This window comes from Adelges cooleyi, unplaced genomic scaffold (genome assembly GCF_023614345.1).
Source record: "Adelges cooleyi isolate 19-005CV unplaced genomic scaffold, UGA_ACOO_1.1 ACOO_flye_CR_arks_rails_tigmint_CR_PRNA_651, whole genome shotgun sequence".
NCBI classification, from domain to species: domain Eukaryota; kingdom Metazoa; phylum Arthropoda; class Insecta; order Hemiptera; family Adelgidae; genus Adelges; species Adelges cooleyi.
Genome location: NW_026096352.1, coordinates 2,781,028 through 2,797,670, shown reverse-complemented (window position 1 = coordinate 2,797,670; position 16,643 = coordinate 2,781,028). Strand labels below are relative to the sequence as shown.

Below are 16,643 nucleotides of genomic sequence, written 5' to 3'. Positions count from 1 at the left end.
ATGACTGGTATACTATAGTTTCTGTATATTATTATTAAATCACTGGTACAGGCTATAGCGCAACAGCGGTTGCGGGTATGATAATAGTCGTGTTGGAGAAACCAATTCAAACAATACCAATATAGTATTAAACAAACGCTGCACCTTAACAATAATAATTATGATCAACCCAAGTTATCCGATCATAACAATTTATAAAATCATATTACACTATATTTTATTTTTACCACAAACTGTTTTTATTTATATTGCATTTTAAATCTAAAACATTTTACAAAAGGTAAAATGTTTTAAAATAATTTTTAGAATATTATGTTTATGACAATTATTAGACATTTAAGTAAGAAACCGTCGAGTAGGAGATCTAAGACCTATAAATTCAAGCCCCCCCTCCGATTTCCGCCTATGATTATTTTATATACTATTGGACAAGTTTTTTAATTATTGCTACTAGTTTTCGGGGTTTCTTTTTGTAGTTAAAAATAATTGATTTGAACATTATTTGGTTGTGTTTTTAAGAGTTTTAGGTGGTTATAACCGTCGTCGAAATGAATATTACTATACGGACATATGATTGTTCTAAAACGAACATAAACAATAGTCGTTATGTTAAAAAATGCCAGGTTCTTAAGTTAATTGTAAATGTATTTTTTTTTACTTTTTTAATTGCTATATTATAGTTAGTATGTTTAGGGGATTTGGTAGTAAAAAAAAAACCCAAGTACATTCGGTCGAAATAAATACTAAAACAATAAAAAAAATACAAATTACAGTTAATAATAGGTACAGTTTATAATCTTTATTTTACCCACGATACCAACCGAGTTTATAAAAAGATTTACGAGAGATTACCAGGCTTATAATATATAAAAAACAATACTTAAAAAATAGATTATATTATGTACTGTAGATTCACGTTTGTTGTGTAAAGAATTATAAAGAATTATAGGGCAACGTGTGGTTATTCTGTTGTTTACTACATTGTATTTTAATCGCAATCCTTTGTCTTTGAAAGCTTTAATAATTTGTTATTATTATTATCAATAACGAACTATTAATAAGAATGCATAGTTTAATTATTTACAAAACCACTATAGTCGAGTGGAGGTACTTCTAGATGCACTGACTAGGGAAAAAACTATCATTATCTACCAGCCTGACTTAACACGTGATCGACTAGAAGAGCAATCGTTCAGCCGCATGAAAGCCCTTGAATTTTTCTTATAAGGAAAATAATAATATTATAAAATTAAAAAATTGTTGTATGCCTCTGCATGCAACACTATGTAGAGTTTATTAATTACATTGCACACGATATCATGAGGTTAGGTTATGACTTATAATCCTAGCAATGATAATTGTACGTTTTTATTCATCAAATATTAAAATAATAATAATAACATTATTATAAAATTATGACAAAAACCAGCTTAGTAGGGTTGAAGCATATTGGGTTCGGATAGCTCATAGGTCATCTGGAATTATTAGGTACAACTGAAAATGATAAAATTGCTTTCAAATAAATACTTCGATCGGAATATGTTAATGGTAAAACACGACGCAATTTTAATCAGTTGAAAAATATGTAAATTTGTTGGCTGTTTTTCTCGATTTTGAAGGGAAGGGGTGACATTTTTTAGCTTTACATCGAGACTAAAACGATTTAAATTATCCCTTTAGAATATCTGTAATATCAAATATTCTCTAAATATGAAATTACTCGTAACTAAAATATCTGTTTTATAACAATGGCTTCAACTAGTAATCTTTAAGCTGATTGTTTAGATAGGAATCTCGATTTCCTTATTAAATTTACTCGATGTAGTAACTTTTAAATTATATAATATTATTATTATAAAATATATATACTTTATACCTAGGTATATACTATTATTATTATATAATACTATTTAATTTAATTTTTTAATCATTAAACGCAATTGTTTTTAATTGTTGACTTTTGACTATTGAGTAATAATAACAAATAAGTTTCGCGTCATAATGTAATAAGATTAATGTTTATATTTGGCGAGCATATCAGGTATAATAACCTTTATTCATAAGCAACCATAATTTTTCTAAATAAAACTAAACAATATCATGAAAACATGTAATGCTAATTAGTAGATAAAGTAGATTATGCATTATTTTTATTAATTTTAACTTCAAAAATGTTTAGTTAAGTACAAGAATAACTATTCTTTAAAAAATATGGTTAAAACGTTATGAGCGGTCATGATATAATCGACCAAATAACCAAATTTTAAGCTCTTATACCATAGACTGCCTTCATAGTGGGTAAAGAAGTTGAATTTCACAAATGTTGACCCACTTTTATTCGCATATGATTTCGGATCGATGAAGTGCTACTCGTATAAACCGGTTTAAAAGAAAAAAAGTTTTGCGTTGTCACACACAAAAAGAAACATCAAAATCAACCATTTCAGCTTCGTCTATAAACTAAAAAATTATATGTAGCGACAATATTGTATTGATTTGTATAAACTTAATACATTTAACATTTGGATAAAGTCGAGGGTAAAGTTCTTACATGCACGGGTTTTTAATTTAATCAATTAAAGTTTAATGTGTTTTGTGTGTAGACGGTAGAACATCTCACTTAGTATGTAAATAAAAACATAATTAAGAAAAATATAAATTAATTCCCCTCCGTTAAAAAAATATTCTTGCATTTTTTCAAGGATACAATAAATTGATAAAATAATATTTCTCAAGAATAAGATTTCCAAGATAAGTACCTATATGTGTTACCGTGTATTACTGAGTTCTAGTTTTATAATCGGCGTACAAACAATTATGTTTACGTTTTAAAAATAATAATATCGGTATAATATTGAAGTGATGTGATGTTTTATTTTTTGATATTATCTAATCTAATGAAATGTCGTTGTCGATGCTTTGTGAGCGTGACGGCTGCGAAACGGATCTAAAGCAAATAAACAGTTTTTATCGCACGCCCAGCGCGCGTGACCGTACCTATAATAGTTATTGTCGAAGTAACGTTGGGACAACCTTAACGCTACGCGCAGATTAAAATAAGTGCTGTTGTACAATGGATGGTAGTGAAGATCACGATGGCGGGTTTGAACGTATCAGCAGTTTCGGGAGTTTCGCCGATGGTTGTTTCAGCATCAGGGACGTGCGAGTTAGCGGGGCGAAAGAGAGTGCGGTCGACTTCGCGGCCGGATCGCTGGGTGGCGTCGCCCTGGTGCTTATCGGACAGCCGCTGGATACGGTCAAGACCAAACTGCAAACGTTCCGGGGTCTTTACCGGGGCCCCATGCAATGTCTTTTGCACACGTACCGCGTGGCGGGCGCGCGTGGCCTGTACGCCGGCACGTATCCCGCCATGGTGGCCGGCGTGTCTGAAAATTCCGTGCTGTTCCTGTGCTACGGACTGTGTCAGCGGACGGTGGCCGCGGTCACAGGCGTTAGGGACGCTAGACAACTGGACGTGCTGTCCAACGCCACGGCCGGTTGCGCTGCGTCGTTTTTCTCGTCCGTCGTCCTTTGTCCCACCGAGCTGGTCAAGATCAAACTACAAGCGGGCCGCGAGCTAGCTGAGTCCAGGGGTGAAAAGTTCAAAGGAAGCGTGTACCGAGTGACAAAGGTAAAGCGACAGTGTCGTAATTTTGGCACGGCATAGAATAAAATGATTTGTTTCTCACACACAAATGTGTTCAGGCTCCAGGCCAGCGATAACTTCTTACCTATTAATTGTTTTTTTTTTACACAGGTATTATATTCATAGCTATGAAACTCTATAAAATATAATATCCCAAGACTGTAGATAATAAAATATCTTTTAGAAAAAGTATATTTTATAAGATGAAAATTAAAAATCTACATGTATATCTAATATTATATCAAATTAGTAAGCTTTAATACGAAAAAAAAAAATTAAGCGCTAAGCAGATGAAAAAAAATAATTATCGGAATTCCATATTGATATTTCATTTTTTTACATTTGTTCTCGTTTGAGAAAACCTTTTTAAAATAAATACTCACTATGATTACTTATTGATTTTAATAGTATTTTTTATTGTTTTGATTTTATTATTTTTAGTCATATTTACTTAATACTTTCTTCAAAACATCGACAGTCTGACCCTATTGTATTTCGCCTCTACCGTATTAGAGTACTTGACTGCATGTTCAATGACACAAATCAGTAAAACATTGTGCTAAGTACTAGGTACTTAAGCAAAATTTGTCTATATATAGGATATTACGACTCGGGTACTAACATTTTATTAACTTTGTAAGAAAGTGAATTAAGAGTCTGATTAGTCTCATACTGCTGCTCTATCCGCGACTACGCCTTACCATATGCTACTGGTATTGGCTGTACAGAGCGGTAACACTAGTTACAAAGTAAACGATGCGGGTTTTTTAGTAATGTTAACATCATTATTCCTTTTAAAGTAATTAACAAACTTCAACTAATTATAACAATATTTAAAAAATTAAATATGAAAGAAAATATTTTCACACTCTCATAACGTTTAGAACTATACAAACAGAGCCTAAGCAAATCGTCTGAAAGTTGAAACATAAATATTATATAATATTTCCACTCTTCGTGGATTTAATGTACTATAAAATTTAAATGTAATTGGATAAATATTAATATTGTACGTACGATTTAATAAGCGAAAAATGCTGCTACTGCTATTATTTTATCGAACCTAAAATAAACATAAAGATAAAATGTTTCTAAATTATTGTTAAATAGGTAGCTATTACATATTGTGTATAAATACTTCATAGTGGTTTGACAATTAGGTCTTGTATTAATTATTCATGGTACTGTTTAGCAATGATTGCATAATTAACTGTACAATATTATATGGTTTAGCCTTTAGGTATTAATAAAAAATAATTTATTATTCATTTTATATATTATGTAGAATTTGTAAAATACCATTTTCATACAAAATTAACTTAATGGAACATTATATTATGAAGTACGAATTTTCAACCCTTGACTTCGATCAAATATTATTTCGTCTACCTATCCATTTAGAAAAAAAGACTAATGCTTTGTATAAAATTAATTTTATTGGTTTCAAAATGAAAAAAAAACCCACAACGACCGCTGGAATTTTATAGGGTTTTATCGAGTAAACCGATTTTTGTTTAATAAAGCGATAATGAAGTTTATGTTATTATGCATTTTTCCCAAGAAATGTATCGTTTTGTTATACATTATTTTCAACTTAGCGCAAAACTTTTGACCCTTAGCCACGATGTCGGTGGTCAAATTTTATTTCAACAATCGTTAACGTCGTGTAAAACATATAAAAACACCATGTCCGGAAAATGCAGTGGTTAAGCGTCCTGCGGATGTCCGTAAAGATTTTTTTTTGTCGAAGATAATGTCGTGCCGGCGACACAGGGGGAAGCATATAAACGGTATGACAGAACATCTGCATCGCCCTCGGGGACAGGAAGTCAAATTTTGGTTACCGCAATCAGCTTTGCCACCCTCCGTCTTAACTTTCAAAACCGACGTCGTTTAAATAACAATAAAAAGCAGCTCGCCAAGGAAACGTTTAGACAGTGAAATATGTTCGACCACGAGCGCCATGTTGAGGTCGACTTCTCTCTTTTATCGCTAAAAACAATTTGCCGCTGTCGCTTATTTTTATAAATATTATAAAAATGGTTTTATTTTCCCACGAAAACACCAAACTAGAAAAATAACAATTTTTTCCCATATGAACAAGGCAGTGAATTTACGAACAGCAGTTCCCGTTATGCTAATAAGAATTTTTGTAAAAGTATTAAAATATTTCGTGCGAATTTTTTTTTCTTTAAAGTATTTTACAGCGTTCCGCTATTTTAACTGTGCACTTTTGTTTTGGAAAAGATCTTATTCTAACTTATACTTTTTTGAAATAGATTATGCAACAACTTTTTTGTTAGACCTGTTACTGTTATAGTAAAGGTTGTTTTCAGTACTTTTATGTAGAATTTCTTTATTATATAAGCTCTCTACAGAAATGTTTAGCCTTTTATAATACAATTTTCCATTATAAAATTCCCATTTAAATGTATGTATGCATTTATTCAACTGATTTTCAAAAAATTAGCCAATATTTTAAGCTCACCGGCGCAGACGTTGGATTGAAAAGTTCAGCGGTTTTTAATATGAGGAACTGTATGGATATGTGAACTTGATATGAAAATGCGAAAACTTATAATTAAAAAGTTTTTCAGTCGAGTCTGCAACCACGAAAGAGCATTTTCGTGTATCGTTTAAGTACCGAATAAATTTAGAGTAGTGGTGGAATTATAGATAATGCTATAGTATATTAAGAAGCAGTAACAAGCTAGTATATTAAAATATCAAGTTTCTGGCTAATATTGTAGTGTTTAATATCTGGCTTAAACAATTTATAGAGAATTTGGGCCCTTAAACTATTTTGAATTTATCGTTTAGTTCTGTTTAGTATACTTGTCTATGGTTCTAATTTGAACGTTGAACGTAGAACATATCTCTTATCTCTTACACTTATCTTCTACCCTCTATCTCCCACCCCCTATCTCCGTGTCCTAACGCTTCTTTGGTTACGCTTTTTGGTAACACTTTTTTCGTTATTAAAAGTAAATAACAATTTTTTCGGTTATGTGCCAGAGCTAAGACATGAAAATGTCTAAAAGTTCTAGTAGGAACTTCTATTATCAGAACTTTTATGAAACAGTTTTGGCGAGAATTTTAATCAAATAGTTCAATAACTGTTTTGTACCCTGGTATTTTCTTTTTGAACATTTTACAAGTCGTAAAGTAATAGGTATAGTGAAATTTTGATTTTTTTTTTAATAGATATTATAAGTGGCGCCTTAACTAGTTTGTACATTTTGTTTGTCATCCATCAACTGTGATTTATATTTACATTAATACATAAAATGTATTAATAAATAATTTATGGCAGCAAATTTTTAAAATTTCTAATTTAATAGGTAAAAAAACAAGTTATAAAACACAAGTTTTTTTTTGAAGATACAATTAAGAATAATCTCAACTTTTAAATTCGATTAACTATATGAAGATGTTATTATTTATTGTTACTAATTAGTAAAAATCATTAAAGACCGTAGTCAAAGTATAGAAACTCGTTTTAGATTAATTTTTCAAAGTTTTGAAGTATTTCATTGATATAATTCACAGGAAAAAAAAAGAGCGCATTTATATTTATATATTCTTAGGTTATGTTCAAATAAAATGTTTATACAATTTATTGACTATATTGCATACCTGTCAAAACATTTTTGGATACCACCGTTGTTTAGAAAATGACTTTATTTTTAAAATTTACTTTATTATCATTGTAGGGGTTATACCTACCCGAAGATTGGAGAGTGGATATATAGTTTTTTTTGTTTGCACTAGCAAACTGTGTACTATGCTCAAACCGCTTTTGGCAATATTTTTGATCGATTGGCCGAATAATATTTTTTACAGCCGAGGAGAATGCGCGTCGCTCGTGTGTGTGTGTGTGTCTATGTGCTAACACATTTTCTAGGAACGGCTAAAGATTATATAAATATTTATTTATAATAATAGGACGAACGTGGATTATAATAGCTCTGCTGAGCTTACTGTCTAAATTATGTCCGACGGCGACTGTAAATATCCTGGAATTGTTGTCAATTGGGATACCAGAAACGTTTCAAAGGCTCCGGCATCGGTCGTAAAAATGTTTTTATTATGCCATAAAACATCATTTTTTTTTTGTGCCGTATTGACCGACATTTACCGACGGTGGGCATGTACATATTATACCTATCAAGTTTCTTATTGTCATATCGGCGTCCTCTTCAATGTCTTCCGGACACATGACATATTTTATTATTACATAAAACTTAGGATCAACCCCAAGAGAATCGCAAAAGTTATATGTATAAAATACAGGGTTATTCATTAAGGATAAGACACTATTTTTCCTTAAAATAATTACAACTTTGTAGTTTTTCTTTTTGAAAACCTTTTTGTTTATGCTATTTTAAAAATATTACGAAATTACAAAGTATATATATTTTTTTAGTACCTACTTGCCAGAGCTCTATCAGCTATAAAACTCAAATGGCAATGTATACGTTTCATTAACTTTTTAAACTAAAAATAATTTAGACTGGTCGACAACAAGTCTTAGATAATTACTTTTAAAGTTAAAAATTTAGGAAGACGCAAAGGGTGGAGTGTAGTATTATTTTTATCTGCGCGCATTTCAGTAATTTTAAAACTAATAATCCAAAACTTGTTACCTGTTCAACATTTACTGCAAATTATTCTTAATTTAAAAAGTTAGTTTAATATTTACCTTACTTTTTAAGTTTTAAAAGTTTATAGAGCTTTAGGAAAAAATAGCAGTTTGAAAATTGTTCAATATTGTAAAATGACATAAAATAAAGTGTCTCTAAAAGTAAAATTATTTTAAGTGAAAATGAGTAACATAATCTTAATGAATCACCCTGTATTATACAATAAAATGTTAGCAACATTTTGATTAAGAAGACACTCAACTCCTAATTATCAACATTTTCGATGAGAACGTTGAGAGTATGAACTTACCTGATGGGAAAATTAAAAATTAGATAAAACATAGAAATACGTTGGTCGTGCTGATGAACTATAAATTGGTTACTTAAAAAAAAATCGAAATCCGCCAACATACAGCCCCCAAAATTCGATTAAAACCTATATATTGTCTTTTACATAAAAATATATTTATATGTATGCGTGTCCTCTTAAGTCTTAACAGTATTTTTTAAAATAGTATTTTTACTAAAAAAAGGTTTCAAATAAAATGCATACTAACTATATTAAATGTCGGAAAATAATTTGTTGACGATCAAGCTGAAAATATTATTTTAAAGAATGTTTTTAGAAGGTAACTTCTATAAGTCACGTAGTGACCTATATATTATATTGTATTAGTTGAATGTCAATGGTGGAGTTATAGGACTCGTATTGTTAAACCTTGAGTGCTAGTTAAGAGTTTAGAGAATTTTATAGAATATTGTAACACCATGATTCAAGTCACACTATTATGATAACTTCACTACGGCCCTCATCTAAGAAGTTAAGCTATAAAGGCAGTTGGCGTCCGCCATGTTTCCGAATTTCTTTGGATACTATGAACGTCCAACGCTCGTAAAATAGGTCAATTTTATTATATCTCTTCATGTTGGCTAGACATTACTTTGATGAAATGGAAGATGAGACATCATAATAATCCGTAGTAGCTTTTATAGTGGATAAACTGAGAGGGACTAGTCTAAGAAAATTAAACCTAAGCCGTTGAAAAAAAAAACGAAAGGCAATGATTTAGCGAAAGATATCAGGAAGATCAGAGTAGAGAGAGAAAGAGATACAAAATACACTTTAAAGAGAAGCTGTTGCTATAAGTAGTATAGTAATGATGAATGCGTTTTAGTTAGTTTTGGTAATTGTAATGGTTGTTAAATCAAAACGATTTGCTCGTTTATAGACACCATACTAGAAGAACGTTTAAAGGATTTCTCTTGGTTATGAGTTATGACTTATGAATTATACTTTGGGTATTTGTCATTTTTTTTTCTAGTTTATGTTTTTCATCTATAACGCTGAATGTTAATTATTATTATTATTTTTTTGTAAAAATACAAGTGTGTATGACGTGTAAGAATCCCTAAATACATTTATATGAATAGGGTAACAATAATGTTATATGATATTATAAGAATATTAAAATATGTGCAATGTTTCTAAGTTGGTTTGGACTCAATTAGTCATTAGCTATAGAAAACATATTTTGATTTTTATACCGTCTTTAAAATAGCCATTTTGATTTTAAATATTTTAAGTATTTTTGGCGCAACTACGATATAACAATAAATGATAATAATTTTCTGGCTATAGTTTTTCGTTTGCTTATGTCTTTTGGACCGACACACATAATATAATATGTAAGTACAAGTGTATAATATATTTTATATACATATATTGAAAACTGTATTTTTTTATTAAGGCCAACGGGGAATTGTCGTCAGCTTGGTATATTTGATTTAGCATCATTGTTTATGCGGATTATTTTTCCGATTCATTTGGCCTGTCTGTTTTGTAATATAAAATACTAACAAGCAAAATATCAAATTGACAACGGGACTAGGGTGTATACTTAAACCGTGAAAAAAACGTCGGTAAATAAATATACGTCGCTCGTGATCTAAATGAAATCATACGGGTCAACGTGTCCGCCTATTGAATGAAATATTTAAATATTTAAAAATGAACATGACAATTTGTTTCGTCAAGAAACCATCTCATGCTGACAGCGTTGGGCCTTGATGGCTACATGACGATGATGATGATTCATTAATTAGTTTTTAAACAAAAATACTTAGACTAGTAGATGGCATTACCGTCTCAGGATAAGATCACCATCGCTAATTTTGAATTAGTTATAACTTACAAATATGCATTTTCAAAATAAATTATTTTAATTAGTAGTTAATTAAAAATTGTTGTGCTCAAAATGTGGTAGGTGTAATTCACCAATATTAATTTGACTAATGACAAACTAGTATATGATTATAATAAAAATAAAAATTTAAAGATGTCCGAAGGCCTAGTTTGGACGCCTGCTTGACATAACGGGCTTGATCATCACCTGTAGATCAACACATGTTGATCAACATGTCCGATATTACACTCTTTACAGTCATAATAAAACCGTAATCCATATTTTAGGTAAACAAACAAAGTGTGTTTTAAAAGAGTAACTATATAACTTAAGTTCAAGTACACAACAGTAAAACATATAGAAGATATTTATTTATTCATTTATTTAAGAAGTCACGATACCATTTGTCCTTTAGGTGTATAGGAGCATTTCTAGGAATGATAGCGACGATAATTTTTGATACGAAAATTAGAATGGGCTTGTAGCAGATTTTCTTTAAATTTTTTTTAATATCCTCAATTTTCAACTTAATTTTAGTCTATTATAGTATATTATACGAGACACTTTTTGGTCCTGTGCCGGAAACTTCTACTAAGTTAAACGTGTTGATTAAGTTTTATTGTTTTTTTAGGAAATTGTGGCTAATAACGGCATGCAGGCTTTATTCCGTGGACTAACCATAACATTGGCTCGGGAATTACCCAGTTACTTCTGTTTTTTTGGAACGTACGAGGCCATCAGAGAGGCATTGAAGCCGGCCGGCGGATTGCGAGAAGATTGCGGTTTGGCCGTGACCTCATTGGCTGGTGGAGTCGGTGGTGTAATGCTATGGGCAGTTACCTTCCCCGTAGATGTGATCAAGTCCCGTATTCAGCTGGACGATATGATGCCAACCAGAGGGTGGATAACGCAATTACTCCAAATGTACCGTAACGAAGGGTTAGCTGCTATTTATAGTGGTCTGGTGCCTACGTTGATTCGGACCATCCCGTCTTCGGCTGTGTTGTTCTTGGTCTTCGAGTATACAAAAAAACTAATGAACGATCGCTGACTAGAGACGACCAGTGGCTATAGGTTTCATAGCCTCTTCGACGATGAACATGGATGAGAAGCTTTTGTACCGTCAACTAGACACTCATAACATCTGAAATCAAGCGAGGCCTAATTCAATTATCTATCTCAGTCTAAGCCGACCACCACACTGTGCAAGCTTGAGCTGTATAGCTTCGTGCAGCAATATTAAAAGATTATCCTATGATTTATGTGTTAGATATATTTAGTCTTAAGTCTTTATCTCCCATTAACTACTATTATAAATATTTTTCTTTTTGATATTAGCTAAAGTAAATAATTAAGCTGCAAATAAGTCCAATTAGTTTTTGTATTTTAAAATCGGGATCCCTCTCATTTTGTCAAAACGATTAATCAAGTTGGTTTTGTCATTTATCCTAAAAATGAAAAAGTATTAAAGTAATGTTATTTCATAATACTCGAGTATGTTTTAGGCAGAGTAGTAGTAGAGGAGAAGAGAGGACATTATTGATAAGATAATTAGCCAATAAGAAATTATTGAGGATTGAGGAAAATTAACATGAAATGAACCTTATAGAATTGATTATAAATAGTAATGTTTATAATCAATGTTTATAGGTATCAAAAGACATATTCATAATCCAATGAATGATGTTTTTTTTCTTCAACGGAAAACAAACCATTTGTTTTTTTTTATTGTATAAATTCACCTCTAATTAACATTATATTGTTTTCGACTATCTTAGCTCGTTAATATAATGGTTACTGGATAGCGACTGTGGTTTGTATATACGATTCTTAGTTTAAATATAACTTTTTATAACATCGCTAATACTTGAAAGTGTCATGAAGTCAGTTCAGTAAGATAACTTTTTCGCTCTTGGCCATTGACGTTTTAGGGTTTATTTCAGGCGTGTACACTTTTTTAGCATCTAGTTTGTGTAGCTTCAAAAGAAATGTTTAAATTATAGGTTGGTAAACATAAAAAAAACATTTTCGGAATATGTTAAATAAGTATATCACTATAACCAATTTAATAACAACGTATTAGGTACATTATATTTTAATTAAATTATGATTTGGTTGATGACAAAGGATCGAACAAGTACATTATTTTATTCCTTATGATAAATACAATATCATAAATGGATAGCAACAAATTTTACGGATGACTTACACCTGACTAATAGTTGCTCGTTTTTTACTCCATTTGTATTTAGTTTCGGTCTCATGCGATAACGCGCTCTTAGAAGTCTCAGAGCAATTAAGATTTATGGGGAATAATTAATTGCTGCCGAAGACTGTGGGCAAAACAATGTTGGAAGCGGCTCTAATCAATGATATCCATACTGTACAGAACTGTATGACTTTAATGCGTACAATAATTTTAAGTACAAGCAGTTTGGATGGATCGAGATTACAACTATATTTATAGTGCGTACATCCTAAAGAAACGTCAGTAGGAATTGACCTACATAAGTTAAAGTGCTTTCATTCGCCGGATATATGCGATTTTATCTTCTTACCGAATTCTACATGACGAGATGCTCTAATTACACATACATTTTTTTCATTTCATATTTTTTTTTCATTTAAATGATTAAGTATGCAATAGTTATCTGAATTATACTATGGTACGCTTACCTAACCTAACCTACAAGTCCATTGTTTTAATCTTTACACTGGAGAAACCATAGACATCTGCCTAATAATAAATAAACTACTGGCTGATAATGATTACCTTAAAAGAGGTATTCATTTAGAGAAATATTTGGTATAATTTTATCTAGAAGTCATTTAATGTCAACTTGACATGAAGCAATCAGGTCAACTTTTTCACGGGTATAGTTTTTCTAGTGACATAGCTTTTAATGATATGTGTATCTGAAATATATTGAAAGTTTTATAAATAATTACTATTGTAGACGTTACTTGTTGGCCTAATATATTGAACTGATATCAATTTTAAAAATTTTGATGGACATTTTACGATTTTATCTATAGGGGCTAAAATGACGGTTTTTGATTTGTTTGTTAGAAAATTGGTTAGATTAATAAAGAAAACCATACAAATAATTATAATTATTTACATTTATTTAATAATTTTTCATGGTAAACATATATTTTAAACAAAACGTTTTGAATATACTTAATTGTTTTTCTAAAAAAATAATTATACTTTAGTACAACCACGTTTCTTTTAATATTTATTTTATTTTATTTTATTGCCAAAAGTTAAAGTAATTGTAAACCGTGGGTCTATAATTCCATATACTTACTCTCAAGTTTTAACACAATAGGATAATTGAAAATTCGCTAACAAGAATACATATATAAGAAACGTGTTGGTTTAGGATAATTTTGTTAGTTAACCACAAATGTAAGGTCGTTTGTATTATCAATTCAAACGAACATAATATAATATACACAATGTCTAGCTGTTTGTGTTTATATTATGTACACAGAATAATTCGATGGTTCAAACTTCAAACTAATGCGGAATGCTGCGATTGGTTAATCCACCGTGACCTCGACTTAGAAATAAGTTAGACGCATATTTCGTGTGCCTTGTAGTTATGTAAACATATAGAGGTAAATATTAATAAAGGTATTTTATGAATTACTTGCCTAGTAAAGAATTAAAATCGGTATCATCCATTCTGAAATAATTTTAAAATCTTCCGGATTGTTTTCTTGTAGGTTTTAAAAGAGTTATTTATATTTATTTAAATAATATATTTATTTAAATACTATATTTACTATTTATATTTCTCTGTTCTATCCATTTCTTAACCCATGTTCTAAGATTTTCTTCATGTTTCTTGTGCAATGATAGCCATAGCGCATATAATTTTGTTTTGTTTGTTTTTATAATTTTTATAAGGTAAAACGTAAAATAATAATTTATAACGACATACAAAAAAAAATACCACGTGAGATGAACTACAAAACAAAACAGCGTACACGGTTTGTAAATCAGTTGGAATGGCAAGAAATATTTTTTACATGTCGAAGGACCAAAGGACATATTATAACCGCGGGAAAGTTGATAGGGTTGATCATATACCTACATATCTAGTCACTACACATCAAGGGAACGGAACAATTCCGGCAGATCTGAAATGACAGTGTATGTGTAGCAAACGTTTTGAACTGTGACAGTGATAAACGTTTTATTTTCAATTTGTCCTTAATCTATAAGAGATAGAAAGTTGATTCTAAGCTCACAAGAAAGAATTTGTCAAGATAAAACAAAATATGAATTAAAAACATTTAAAATAAATTTGTTAAATTTTTTACAATTAAAATAATTTTTAATCATCTATGCCTACTTTGTATGAGCTTCATCCAACGAAATTAACCTAATACTAAGTAGAAATCCGTAATGCTTGATTTTAGAAAAGTGAACATTTGAGTAAGACTGTATGTGTTTTCATCTACGCAATTCCTATGACCGTTTTTACCAATGTGTATATTCGATTGTCTACATAAACTGATTAATAATGGTGCTGATTGGTTGATTGGTTTTAATTTTGATAGGATGGTTTTTCCCGCAATATATTAAACCTAGATATCTAAAATTTACACAGTTTATGTGGTTGGCTGAAATTGATCCTTGTTAAAAAGGTAATTTCTTTAGCTAACAATAAATTTTAGACGTTATGACGGTTTTTTCAGTTATCAGCCGAATTTACCTTATACTATTTGACCCTGAGAGACGATTTTTTTTGTTATGTTTCTATGTAAGTTAGGTACCGTGAAAACATTCATTGTATTATTAAATTTAATCGGTTTAAAATTGTGTACTTAAATATAATAAATAGGTACATCGCTTTATCCAAATATATCAGTTTTCAGATATATATATATATATAAATATTATATATAGCGTGCAAATAAATACAGTATGCAAAATTGCAAAGTCTTCTAAGAATGTCATTACTGGTTGAACTTTTAAATCGTATTTGTTTGACGGTTGAAATCATGCAAAACGATATTAATGAACATTAAGTGACGTTGGCGTATGATTAAACCTAATGACATAGTGGTAATAGAATGGCACTGAAATAAATGCGAGGTCTCAGGAAACTTTCAAGTATTGCACCGACGCCTACGCGTGTTGTATTATTTTTAGGGTGAAAGGCATTAACCTCAAGGAGAAACTTACATTTGCTATAAGAGGAATTGTGGATAGTTAATGTTTGGTGCTTTTCAGTGCCTTAACTATAACGGGACGTCCCAAACAACTACAAGGAGTTTGTCTTAACTCGAGAATGACGATTCATCTAAAGTGCAATTTCTCATCGCTCTTAGTTCTGTGTTAACACATGCGAAAAATTCACAACAGAAATAATGTTGTTTCTCCGGGCTAATCGCGTTCAACTGTAAAATCCCTAATATTGTGACAAAGGACAACATTTTATCGGACTAAACTAAGAGACCTCATATAATTTATAAATATATAAATCGCACAATATTTAAATTTAGAAAAAAAAATGATAATGTATAGAAATGAATGCGAGGTTTTTTCTTTCAACAAAATAAACTTAGAAATTGTATTACATTTTCATTACCAGTTTAACATTACATAAAATATATATCTGTATTTTTAACATATTTTGTTTTCTGTTTTCCTTGTATTTGATTAATATAGGAAATTGTAATGCTTCATTAAACGTTTTTAACTTGAAAAGTAATAATATATTATTTATATAAGAAGTAATAGTATATAAAAACAAATGTCAAAACTAAAAATGATACTTGAAAATCCCTCTTTTGTTGTTTCGCGATAAAATTTTGTTTAGTAAGTAGATAATTTTATCAGTTTCAATCAACTGTAACTAGATAAAATCAATTTTAGTCATTAAATATCAAGAGAGTGATTTTGAAGTGTCACATTTTAGCTTTAAGTATCTTGTTTTAAGTTGTCAATATTTTGATTAGTTTTATATACCTATCTATTATACTTTTACAGCTCTGGAGTCTCTTTTAAGTAACTGTAAATGGCACTTAAAAAAAAAAGTTTCCTCTTTTTCAAAAATTGGACGCTAGGCTATTCAAATCCGCGTGACGAGAAAGGGCTAAATCATAACGAGATAAAAAAAATACATGTATAAATAATATAATATATGTATAATA

The 16,643-nt window shown here is 30.3% G+C and overlaps 1 protein-coding gene across 1 annotated transcript; it reads left to right on the top strand.

The window, feature by feature from the left end:
* Nucleotides 1-2,962: 2,962 nt before the first annotated feature.
* Nucleotides 2,963-13,440, top strand: LOC126844782 (mitochondrial ornithine transporter 1-like). The gene is made up of 2 exons (XM_050583191.1): nt 2,963-3,631; nt 11,104-13,440. The coding sequence occupies exons 1-2, from the start codon at nt 3,074-3,076 to the stop codon at nt 11,521-11,523; spliced, it is 978 nt and encodes a 325-aa protein (XP_050439148.1). The 5' UTR covers nt 2,963-3,073; the 3' UTR covers nt 11,524-13,440.
* Nucleotides 13,441-16,643: the final 3,203 nt, after the last annotated feature.